The 13,635-nt window shown below is 37.2% G+C and overlaps 1 protein-coding gene across 1 annotated transcript in view; it reads left to right on the top strand.

Annotated features, from left to right (window-relative positions):
• Window positions 1-279: 279 nt before the first annotated feature.
• xylt1 (xylosyltransferase I) overlaps window positions 280-13,635 on the top strand; it is a 139,097-nt gene continuing 125,741 nt past the window's right edge. Inside the window, exon 1 of the mRNA XM_028446971.1 lies at window positions 280-552. Coding sequence (XP_028302772.1) covers window positions 280-552 — 273 coding nt within the window. The remainder of the gene's footprint in view (window positions 553-13,635) is intronic.

Genomic DNA, 13,635 nt, shown 5'->3' with positions numbered 1-13,635 from the left:
TTGTTTGACAGGTACTTTTCTTATTTTCAAAACAAAATGCATTCGTTTGTGAATTTTTTTTTTTTAATTTATAAACCACTCTGAGTTTTTGGCTTGATTTTAACTGAAGCCCTGTGCCATCCCTCCACCACACGGGGGCTCCGTGCTTCTCTTCCAGTGAAAACCCACCCTCCCTCCTCACACCACCACCACCACCGCCACCTCGTCCTCCCTCCACTTCCACCGCTGCGCAGAGCCACGGACGGTCCTCCAGCTCCGTGCAGCCCCCGGTGTGTGAAGATGGTCGGCGGCTTGTGCGCTCGCCGGTTGGCCAGGCGGTCCCGGTCGGCGCTGATCGCAGCCCTGACGGTGCTGCTGGTGCAGACGCTGATCGTGTGGAACTTCAGCACCCTCGACTCCGGAGAGGACGGGGAGAACGGAGGCTCCAGCGTGCGGGGGAAGAGGGACTCGGTGGCGGGGAACAAAGCCGCTGGCAGCGACCATTCCCGGCTACGACATCCGCAGCATCTCCCGCCGCCGGGGAGAGGGGCGACCAGACACATCCAACAGCCGGTAAGAACGCCTGACAGTCCCGCTGCGTTCACGTCTCATCCCCGCTGGAGAGCAGACATCATCGGCGGGGATGGAGGGGATTGAGGGGTGGAGGGTGGGAGTCAAACATCACCATCACATCAGGGCCTTTATAACGGGGGTCATGGAAGTGTTGGAAATGAAGGGGTGTCTGACACACACACACACACGCACACGCACACGCACACACACACACACACACACACACTAGGGCTGGGCGATATGGACCAAAATTCATATCTCAATATTTTTTTTCTCAAAATGCCGATATATACGATATAAATCTTGAAAATTATTAAAATGAAGTCAGACCAGAAAGAGAATTCCTGGGTTTAATTTGTCGTTCAAAAATGCCGCACAGGCACATCTATTAACAAACAGTTCCACAAAATGTGCCACTTTTGGCTTTTTCTCCTTTTTTTTCTGCTCTAAGGGACAGCATGTGTGAGTGAGTTCTGTTGTGTGGCTTGTTCAGAGGAAGGTCTGGGTTAGGACACACTCAGTGATCATCTCCAGTAACTGTGCTTTTCATGCTGTTCTGAGACGTAGTGAAAACAATGACTCCTAAAACGAGTATTTCAATATAAAATAAGCTAAAAATAAATTTATCAATATAAGCAATATTTGTAATTCTAGGCAGTATTGCAATTTTCTATATCGCCGAAATAGAAAACTCAATATATCTTAAATATCGATACATCGCCCAGCTCTGACACACACGTGTAATTCATGAAGTTGGAAGTGGGCGAACTTGCAGGCTTAGTGCAGTGGTTTTCTCCCATTTCTGAATCCAAGTCCCCCCTTTGGTCCCACTAAAGCATTTTGCTTAAAAAATTATTTTAAAACAATCATAGAGCAAAATGATGGCGATAACACACATTTTAAAGAACCTCATTTAGTAAATTAGTGGAATGAAACAGTATTTAGTGCAGTGGTTCACTACCTTTTTTTGGATCGTGACCCTATTTTGAGATCAATAATTTCTGGCGACCCTAAAAGACATTTTTTTCTTCTTCTAGAATTAGTTTTTATTCATGTTTGAGCTCAGATATATATTCACAAAGTGAAAGTATGTAAATACAGTTGTTCAAGTTTGTATTTTTTTTTTTTAAATCTTTTAAAAAATATATAATTAAAAAATTCAAAAATGAATTAAGATTTTTCAGGAATTCCAGGCGACCCCATGTGGGGTCCCGACCCCATGGTTGAAAAGCACTGATTTCGTGGCTCCTGAATAGATTTATTCACGCTAAGATTGTTGTCTGGTCATTTAATGTTTTTATAGTTTCACGATGTCCATTGATAATTTTAAAACAAAAAAAATAAATAAATAAAAATATGAATTTACTCAGTTAGTTATTTATTTATTTATTTATTCAGTTCATTTCCGACATGTTGGGTGTAGAAATGTAACAAATTACTTCTTTTAAAATGTACTGAAGTGCAGGTAAAATTACTGATTTAGAAAAATACTAAAAAACAGTAACGCGAGTACTTGCAATCCGTTAGTTTCACCTCTGCAAGGCAAAAAATAAACATATAAAAAAATGAAACACAACAACGCTGATGTGATGAGTAGTTTATGATGAGTGTGTTCTCCGATTAAGGTCATCATCACATCAGGAGTTTTTATCAGAGCAGGAGACACAGACACAACTCAGATAACAGACGAGATTACACACAATGTTTGAATGTTTTTCCAAATACTTTGGCTTTAAATATTCATCAGAGGATGGATTTCTCATTCCGAGAGCTTTATTCTTCTATTAGTCTCCAGGGAGGTGATGTTTCGAGCTCACACTCTACAGTCACTGTGTAACCAGTAGATAATAAGTGGAGCTGATGCTCAGTGATTTGACACGTTGTGCCATACACAGTCAGTCACTGTATCCTCGCTACGCTACACAGCAGGTTTAAACAGGACTTTACTCACTGTATCTACAGTAAGTGTCCTACCAGCCTGATGCATCTCTGCAGGTGCAAAGTGAAACAATAGAAAGATTATATTAGTCTTTTTAAAAACACAATTTCAGTTCTGGACCCAAAACAGAAATAATTTCACGATATTAGTGACAAAAGCACAATAAAGCCCTTGCATTTCTTTAAATAATGAAACATTTTCTTTTTATTAGCATGTAAACCAACACATTTTTTGTGAAAAATCACCAACTTGGATTGTATTTTAATTTGCAAAAATTCCCTAAAATTAATGGGTTTCATAACCACTCGATAAATACATTTTTATTTTTTATTTATTAATTTCGAACACATACAAAACAGCAAAAACAAAGATGGTATAGTCATCATAAAAAAATAAAATCACCCATGTGTAAAATTATTTGAAAAAAGTTATTATAAATTTATTTTTTTTACATCACAATCTCCACTTAAGTTTTTATTACAATTTTTTTTAAATTTCTGAGTAATTTTAAAATCAATCACCATCTGTTCAGGGACCAATGGTTCTTATATTATAATAACCAATAGTAAATTATAGGCTCTTTTTTTTTTTTTTTTTTTTTTTTTTTAAACATACAAAATATATTAGTCATGTATATAATACAGATTTTTTATGCATTAAAAACCCAACTCACTCACAGAAAAAAACGCATTATTTCCATTATTTTTCTAACCATGATGTCTGTGGTTCCCAACCGTTTTTGGGTCGTGACCCCATTTTGATAAACTTTTTTCTCGCTCCAGAACTAGTTTTTGATCATGTTTGTTAATAGTGCGTTACAAATAAACGTGCACTACCTCAAATATTTTTATATTGCGTTTTGTTTGTGTGTATTTAAACATTTTGAAATATCATTTTAATGTTTTTTTTTTTTTTTTTTTTTTTTTTTACCCATTACTAGACATTTCGAGGTTGAAAAACACTGCATCATATTTTTGTCCTGACTCAAACTGCTACTTATCATCCACATATCTATCTAATATTTGTATTATGTGTTTTTAAAATTGCCTATGTTTGTACACTAATGGTCTACCAGTGACATCACTGTCCAGCTTCTCCGTTCTGCGTCGCTATGGTTACACAGTGTGTTTTTCATTCCTGCTAAATGTGTTTTTCCGGGTGCTCCCAGGTCACTGTGATGATTTTATCATTTCCTGCATAAATGTTTCTCTTTAACTCGGTGCAGATTAGAAGGTGATCGCCTTTTAACGTCAGGATACACTGTGTGTTCAGAGCAGCTAAACATGATCAGTTCTAAGAATCTGGGATAATCACATTTATTTATTTGTCTGAATAATATCCACCGTCTCCGACACTGAGAAAACAAACACATGTTTGAAAAAATGGAATATCCACTGTTATCCAGGAAGTTTATTATTATTTGCACCCTAGTATAGTCATCTTAAATATGTGAATCCTTGTTTTAATCAGAAATAAAAATGGGTTAAAAGTGACCAAAAATGGTGAAATGGGATTTAAAAAACCACAGAAATTTGTTAGTAATTATAGTAGCCAAAAAACGGACAGAAAAAGTGGTTAAAGTGTTCAAAAGTGTCAATATTGGCTTAAAAGTTGCGGAAAAAAGTAGGAACAGTTTGTTTAAACAGGCAAATAATGGATTTGACAAATTGTGGTTAAATTGGAAAAAAATAAGCATGAAATATGGTGAAAAGAGGTTAAAAGTGACAACAATGGGTCAACATATGTGACATTAGGTGAAAAAGTGGTGGAAAGGGTTTATAATAGAAGTGTCCCGATTTGATATTGATATCAGATTTTGGTCCGATATCAGCCAGAAAACGAATATCGGATTTTATCGGACTGCATCTAAAATCGCCGATATAAGCTTTCTGATAAAATGTTCCGCTCCAGTACTTCTATCAATAGATGACTGTGGTTCACTAACATCACTTGATCAAGCCTTTTCTAACATTCCACACTACAGAATAAGTAATAAAAGTATGTATGATCCGTGCTGATATAGTATCGTATCAATATCGGTGTCGGCCGATATGCAAGGCTGCAATATCGATATATTATCAAAAGTGAAAATGTTGTATTGGGACATCTCTAGTTTATAAGTGCCTAAACTGTCTTAAAAGTGGAAAAAATGTGCAGAAAAAAGCATTGATATTTGCTAGAAGTGTCAGAAATGGGAATAATGTAGTAAAAATACATTAAAAGGAGCAAAAATATGGCAAGAAAAAGTGATGAAAATAGGTTAAAATATGGCAAGTTTGGTGTCGTTGCAAACAAAGGGTAAAAATAAGCAAAAATGGGGTCCCTACCCCGAGGTTGAGAACCTCTAGTGGACCACTGTGTTCTCAACCTTGGGGTCTTTAGGAATAATTGTTTGTTGGATGGTGAAACCTAGTTGTACAGAAATCCTCAGCAGTTCAGTGCTGCACTCATTAATGGATAAGTGAACTTTTAATGAAGTTCTCAGACCTCCAGCGATTTCCATGTCAGTCCACCGACCCTTCAGCCCACACTGCTGACCTTTGACCTCTGTGTGCTTCACATTCAGGAAGTAGCTCTCACATGTAGGGCCCTATAAAATCCGCGTTAACGGAATCGCGGACAGATTCACAGAATCGACCAATGAAAACAGATAAACACGGAAATGGACAAAATCAGCATGAAGCCCTGTCACCGTGGGGCAAAGAATGTTTTTTTTTATGGGGAAATGTTTCCGGGGACCGTTTATTAGGTGCACCGCCCTCCTCCTCCTGTCCTGACTGCGTTAAACTCATCTTAAATCACCACAAACACTGTCGAAAACAACACAAATCATCACTGACTCCTAAATACAGAGTCACCAGTGCCCGTTTAACTTTGCTGTGCCTGTGTAGCTCTGCTCGTTTTTCATTTATCGCAGCGGCGCTCCGTGAAAACGTGATCTGCTTTAATCATCTTTCCCTGCTCAGTGTTTGAACTGTTATCTCCGTGTCGTCCTTTAGTTCTTTTTATTCCAGCCTTTTGCCTTGTAGAGTCGTAGCTACACATTCACAGTCAGCAAGTTACCTCAAGTACAACCGTTTCAGTGGGAACTTCCGGTTTACAAAACAAAAGTTTGTTGGAGCAACGTTATTAGAATGTTACATTCTAACAACATTTCATCAGAACTACAGAAGATAGGATCATTTAAATTAGGTTCATTTAAACTAAGTTGATCAAAACTTAATCAATAAACCTGATCAGATTCAGTAAATCATTGATCCCTGAGAGGAAATTGGGTGACATTTATGCAGTTCTCATACATCTTTATATGACATATAAATATTTAAATATGTCACTACAACTTATATCTGCATTTTAATTGTATCTCACTTTATTTTTGACGTACATTTTTTGTTTGGGTTTTTTTATTTATTAGTAATTATTGTGTTTCCTCACAGGAGTTAAAAACTAATGTTTTCTTTAAAAGATGATAAATATTTCTAAAAATAAAATGGAATTAAAGAAATTTAAGTGGAAAAAATGGAATTTGGGGAAAAATAAAATGGAATTTGGAAAAAAATAAAACAGATTTTATTGGGCCCTACATATGGCACAGCCACACACACGTAATTTATTAGTAAAATGACTGCATTTTCTTCTCTCTGTGTGTGTGTGCGCGTGCGTGTGTGTGTGCACGTGTGTGTCCCGCCTGAGGCCAATGCATTTGTGCCAAACGATGTGAATGATGCTTTAAGACGACAGAGGGGACGACAGCTCTATGATCTAGAACAGAAGGAGCCAGAAGCTGTGATGCAAACAATACACGTTAGACTGGGAGGAGGAGGAAACCATCAGGTCCACCTGTTACGTCATTACAATTGTAATCAAATACAAGTAAAAAGTAGCTCAATTAGATTTTACTCAAAGTAAAAGTTACTAGTTACTTATGTTTATTTGTGGTAATAAATCATTCCACGCTTGGCTTGCATACAGTAAACATCTCTTGCCAGGGGTGTACTGGCCATCTGGCATACCGGGCATCGTCCCAGTCAGCCATCGATCCGACGTGGGCCAGTCCGCGATGTGTGTTTTTTTTTTTTTGGTTTTTGACAAGTAAGTGCAGGCAGACATGGTAACAGGTGGCCAGAAATGGTCCAACAGTGGCAAAAACGTAGGAAGAAAAGTTTAAAGTTAATAAAATGGGCCAAAAGCAGTCAAGAGTGGTCAAAAAATGGGCAAATAAAGAGGAACCAGGTGGTGTGTAATGGCAAAGGGTAGCTTAAATGAGCAAAATGTGGCAACAATAGTAAAAAAAAAAAAAAAAAAAAAGGACAAAAATGTGGAACAAAAAGAAGCAAAATGTAGGGAAAAATGTAACCAATTTTATTTATTGGGTAAAAATTAGCTTATTTAAATGAAAAGTGGCCAAATAAAACTTCCAAAAATGGACACCAGTCCACCTCATCTCATGTATAAACTTAAAAAGAGACAAAATCTTAATTTATTTTCCACAAAGGCATCTGTATAAAATAAAAGATTTCTCAAAATATATAATTATTTAAAAAAATAAAATAAGACCAATTAATTCAATTAAAAAAATTAATAAAAAATGATACTACTGTATAGCTACTGTACATTTATGAACTCTAAAAAATATTTCATTTTTTGTAGTTTCACAAAGACCATTGATCATTTTAAAACAAAAAAATATATAATTTACTCAGTAACTGTTGGATGTAGAAATGTAACAAATTACTTCTTTTAATGTGTTTAAGTACAAGTACAAATATAGTCACAAGTGGCAACAAACGACCCTTGACGTTGCTGCGCCGCCTTTGATGCACTACCTCAAGTTAATATAAAGACATAATATAACAGTGAATTTTATATTATTATTGTATTATTAGTTTTATTTTTCACGGAAATCTACCCACATCTGTGGGTAAGGTCATTTTTGTGTGCGCGAAGCACTTCAAGGATGACTGCTTCATCAACCTCCACCAGTATGAAGAAGGATTTGCCAAAAAACTTTGTCTGATTGAGGGTCAATTCCTTCTATCTTTGGAGACGACGAACAGAGCACTTCGGTAAGCTGTAAATAACGCTAAAAAGTGTGATGATAAGACGTCCCTGTCATTGTTTTGTTAGCATTAGCAGTTGCACCGTCTTCATATGTTAGCGCTGTGTGCTTGTTTTAGATCCTTGATGATATGGCCTACGTGGTTTAATTTAAGTCTAAAGTTTTCATTAGTCATTTCATTTTGCCGTTTTTGTCTCCGAAAAGCCTGTATTGAAATGCATTTCGTGACGTTAGCTTGGCGCTAGCGTTAGCTCGGCGCTTGTGTTAGCTCACTTGTTAGGGTTCTGCAGGCTCATCATCTTCATTTTCATCTCGCTCCGCCGGGTCAGACTCTGGCTCAAACATGTAAGGCTGGATGGACAAGTCTTTTGTTGTTGACATTTTGTAAATAACCTCTGAATAAAAAGTTTATGCTCCGCTACATAGCCGTATCTCTTCTATCAAACTACAAAAATGGCCGAACAGGGTGGAGTTGAACCGAGTGTCACCTGAAGAGGGGGCGGGGTATGAAGTGTCTCATTTGCATTTAAAGAGACAGCACCAAAACGAGTTGCTCTCAGAAGCACATCAGAAAAGGGGTAGAAAAGGGGTGGAGCTATAATAATGAGGAATTCAGACCCAAGCATTGCAGTTCTGCTTCATATAGACCACAACTGTATGATTTATATGTAAAAAGGAAGGATTTAAAACCATGATATGTCCCCTTTAAAGTTTGAGCTGCTGATCTTCAAGATTTGGCCAATTTTCTATTAACACAAAATGGAGAGTATCTTGATACAAAATAACACCATAAAAAATAAAGCATGCGTCTCATTGACTTTTTTGGTCGAGAGGCCAAAACAGAAGTTTGTGAAAAATTCCAAACAATGAAGCATTTTTTTTTTCCCCCCACGTATTAAATTGTCTTCACTCTGTAGAGGGCGCGAACGTGCCAATTTCCACATTGAGCTGGTTTAGGGCCGGGGGTTAACAACTGATTCACATGTGACGCAAATCAAAGTTTGTATGTGCAAATGGGAGCATTTTCATAAAATGCAAATTTTAAGTTATCAAAAATCTATAGATAACGTTTGGTGTCCCACTTCTCTAGATGATCTCCAGCGATTTTGAGCCCGTCAGTGAAACGCCCTCGGAGGAGTGCGTTAACTCTGTAGAGGGCGCTAACGCGTCAGTCTGTTTTACCACATGTTCTTTTGGGGCTGAGAGTTTAACAACTGAGTCACATTTGACGCAAATCGGACTTTGTATGTGCAAATGGGAGCATTTTCCAAAGATTGAATATTTTGTCATTTTTGGCCAAAATTCACAGCTCCGCCCTGCACACACGAGAGGACCTCCAGCGCTTTTGAACCCTGTCTGTAAAACGTTCTGGGAGAAATGCGTTAAAATACAACATGAGCGAAAATAGCTATTTGGCAATTTTCAATTCAAGATTCTGGACTTCCTGTGTATTTTTTGGCGTGGTTTTAATATTATTTTTTACTTGTCTTGTCATGGTCTACTTCTGTGTCAGAAGTCATGATTCTACGATTCATTAATTTTTTTGGCAGTTCCTATCTCATAATGCATTTTTGGCGTACTTGGGGGCACTGGCGCGTCAGATTTTTCCTGTTTTTAAATTGGAAATAGCCAGAAATTAGAGAGGCGCGCAATTTAATTTTGTCTGAATTTTTGAGACTCTACATAATGATTCAGTGGGTGAAAAGTAGGCGAGTTGTTTCCGACACCGGGAAACAAACAATCAAACAAACAATCAAACAAAGAATAATATTCCAGCACAATAACAATGTTTCCCCCTTTTTGAGTACTATGACCTATACATTTTCGGAAAGCGCGGGGGCATGCCTCCGACATGACAAGGGTCTCTGGTCACTGACGTGCACGTGGCATTTGCATAGGCTCCGCCCCTTCCCTCTTAGTGTGGCCACCACAAGTACCCATAAAATCAACTCAGTTACAGTAACGTGAATAATTGTAATCTATTACTTTCACCTGTGCTCTTTAAAGAGATGCTGGGTCCAGTTCTTTTCCTCTCATATTGAACATACAGCAACCAATGGTTTTTCACATCTGGCTGCAATCACATGAATGGGATTACGTTGTTTTAGTGCAGACTTTAGCTATACCAGCTACTGCTCACACATTAAAACCGTCCACATGACTGACATCTTTTTTTAGTGGCTTTTAAGGCGTACTCGTGGATTGATTTTCACACAAACTGGAGTGACTTTACCTTCAGCAGCTTCACATCTGGTTGCCAGCTTTTTTTCTGCTGCATTAGTCCTTCTCTGTCCCTATGGGCCTGGGGGGTGGGGGTGGGGGGGTTCCAGCTCACGCATGCTGTAAAGGGTGCCCCGTTAGTCACGGTGATTCACGTAACACTACTTCTGATGTCCACTGTTTCCACTGCTGTAGAGTTTCCGTTTTGTCGAGACGGTGCGTGTGGGTGATACATGACCTGTGTTATAAAAATGTTTAATGCATATATTTCCATTCTGAAACACTTAATAGTAGACTGAGTAACCAAATAAAAAGGCTGCCAGAATACATTTTAACAAACACGTGCTTAAATATCTTATTATTTTAGTGATGAAACAAAACATTTCTATCGTGATTTAGAGCTTTAAAGGGGTGCACACGTCGTAAACACATTCATTTCATAGATAAATTCACCTTTTGACTGACAAAGAAACCTGGAAAATTTACAAAGCAGATTTTAAGACATCATAAGGTTACATATAAATTATTATTAAAAGGGATCCTCCACTGTTTTTACAAGTCTGGCCTAAAATCGTGGAAATGTCCTTATCAGAAGATCTATGTCTAACAAAACACATTATCATGCACCAAAATAATTTCATTGCCTTTTAAACATTTGACTACTTTACAGTTTTAGAGCCTGTGTTCCGCCATCTTGATTGGTGATGTCACGCGGCCCCACTGCCTGTAAACATCCCATTGTTTTCTATTGGAGTGAAACATTCAGCCTGATTTTTAGACCGTTTGGAAGCTTTTTCAGTCAAAATGACAACATAAAAAGTTAAAGATGCTGATGTAACCCTCTTTTGTTGACCAAAAGGGAATAAAAACAGAAAAAAAAATGTGACCTCAACAGTTCCGGTAGTAGACAATGAAGCATAGAAGAAGAGCTCTCCTAACGGGCCTTTACTCACACTTAACAGTGCGCGGCTGATGCTCTGATGGCTGAAGTTAATTGAATAAATCATGAACTGTTAACACAGGCTCTAAAACAGTGAAGTAGTCGCATTAAGAAAGTGAATATGATGCAAAATAACTTCTAATAAGGACATTTTTAAAGATTTTAGGCCAAACTTGTGAAAACAGTGGGGGATCCCTTTAAAAAATTAAAACTCAATCACACTGAGATTATTGTCTTACTTGGCATTACAAGTTGGAATTGAATTTACTGCACACATGTAACATATTTAGGCTCCATCCTCCAACTCAGTACCAGCACAACCACAAAGTGATTCATTCCTCTATAGTTCAGACTCACTGCACTGAGTCACACTGACTCGGACTCCCTCACACAACCACATCCAGCTCTGAGTCAGAAACCACACTCACACATTCGTATCTTATCAAAGTGTGTTTAGATTCAGGCTAGTACTGATACTGACCTTCACACTGGAATTGCAACTTTTTTTATTTGTAATAAATCGACTTTTTGTTTGACACACTGAAGAATCTGTGAGAAGAAGTTTAACTAGATATTAGAGTTTATAATTTCCACTTTTTTAATCACACTATTGTTATTTCTTAACAGTGATATGACATCACAGTTTTCCCGTTTTACTTTAATCGGCTTTCCTTAATTAGATCTCATCACCGTCTGCTAAACTTCCCAAAATTGTGCCAAACATGCTTAATATGATTAATTGAGTTAACTATTGTTATTAATCCTATATTCTTACATATGCATCAGAAAAGCTGAAAAAACACATGTAGCATGCGTATGAGAGTTGAGCTTTCTAGTTATTCAGCCTCTCATTTTAATGGAGGAAAATATCGTGTAAATGTGTGATATTGTCCCACAATGTGAATGTGAGGGTTTATTCCCTGTTATTTTGCCATTTCCAACTGATTATGTTCAAATAAAATACATAAAATGCACATTTGTTTGCACTATTCACTAATAATGGTCCTGTCAGCTTCACGTGAATTGCAACATTTATTATTTGTAATAAATCATCTTTTTGTTTGACATACTGAAGAAGTGTGTCGACCACAGATCATTGCAGCAGCTGAACGTAGCATTATGATGCTACCTAGAAATTATGGTTTGGAAAGGTGTTAATTCCCTTTTTTTTTAACACTAAAAAATAATATTGTGTAATGTTATTTCTTAATATAAACAGTGATATGACATCACGTTTCACAAATAGAAAATAACAATAACATTTTGCCATTTACGTAATAGTTTTCCCATTTTACCTGAATTGGCTTTTCTTAATTAGATGTTCACTAAACTTCCCGACATTTTGCCAAACATGTTTAATAGGATTATTTGTTAACTATTGTTATTAATCCTATATTATATTAATACCGTTGAAAAAATGCAAGATTATGTTGCATGAGATTTGACATTTGCTGAGCTTTCTAGACATTCAGACATTTGGTTTATGGGGGAAAATATCATGTAAATGTGTGAAATTGTCCCCAAACATGCATGTGAGGGTTTATTCTCTATTATTTTGCCATTTCTGCCTGATTTTGTTCAAATAAAATATGAAATTGAAGTGAATTCCATTCTTTTTCTGCAATTAACGCGATCGATCGGCTCTGCTTTACATCATTTATTATCACTTGTATTGCAAAGGAAATGCACATTTGTTAGCACTGTTCACTATTAATGGTTTCTGTCAGCTGAAGTGCTATACTGAATAATTATTGTTTCAAAAGTCCTGATTTAGGCTGTTTTGTACTCAAGTATTATGAATGTATTGTTGCCTGATGGAAATACTTTGCTTTTCTAAACCCAGCTCGAAATAATATTTACTGTACCAATATGGAGATAAACCAATGTGGTCAGTTATTGGGCTTGTTTTGTTAAAAAAAAAAAAAAAAAAAAAAAGCTGTATTTTGTCGTACACACATAAATATTTAGTGCATATAACAAAGATTTAATACAAAACTATTTAGAAAAAAAATTAGTTTTTTCAGCAGTTCCCTTGTTTCTTTACCAACAGTGTCGTAGTTTGTAAAGTTTATTATGTTAAATGGTAATTAGAAGTTAGACTATTCCTCCCAGAAAGTACAACCTTATAAAGTCACAGCTATCCTGCATTAAACAGAGCACAGTTTGAACACAATGAAATCCAGAGCTACTCTGAAGATGCACTGCATAATTTGATAATTCAAACCTCCCAATCACTACATCAGTAACATTTTACTGTGGGTGTCCCACCTGCCTGTTTGGCAGCACAAATATGCACATAAAGTGTTTGTTCTTTAGTTTTTTGGATCAACTCAAAGACAAGTTGCTACATATTCAAAACTAAACTTTCCAGTCTGAACCTCAAACTGAAACCATCTAAACAGAACGTGATGCTTCGCGCTGATGTGTCATTTCCATACCAGTCATCATCTTACAGCCAACAAGAAATTATTTATTGAAAAGTAGCGTCGGTGTAAATTTTTTAAAGTGACACTTTGGGTTTTTATTGCAGCTCATACACCACTTCCTCCACACGGACGCCTCTCATCACAAAGGCGCCCAATGTGTTCACAAGGTACTTCAATCATCTGTGTAGTAGCAATGTACTGTCAGACATGTTGTCAAGTTGCAACAAAAGCTGCACGCTGTGTGTGTGTGTGTGTGTGTGTGTTTCCTCTGTCCTCTGGCTCTTATATCACAACTTAGTTCTGTAGAGCTGTGCTGAAACCATTAGGGCTTAAAAAGTGTAGATATTAGCCATCCACAAGGATTTTACTTTGGGATTGTTTATGAAAAACAATGGCCTCTAATATCTTGGGCAGTATAGAACGCACAGTGAACCTTGAGGCCGATGTATGGCATTTTGTAAGGTGTGGACAGAAGATGTGATACTCCTGAAGGGGTGAC

The sequence above is a fragment of the Gouania willdenowi genome, chromosome 1 (assembly GCF_900634775.1).
Source record: "Gouania willdenowi chromosome 1, fGouWil2.1, whole genome shotgun sequence".
In the NCBI taxonomy this organism is placed as follows: Eukaryota; Metazoa; Chordata; class Actinopteri; order Blenniiformes; family Gobiesocidae; genus Gouania; species Gouania willdenowi.
This window is presented reverse-complemented; position numbering and strand designations above follow the sequence as displayed.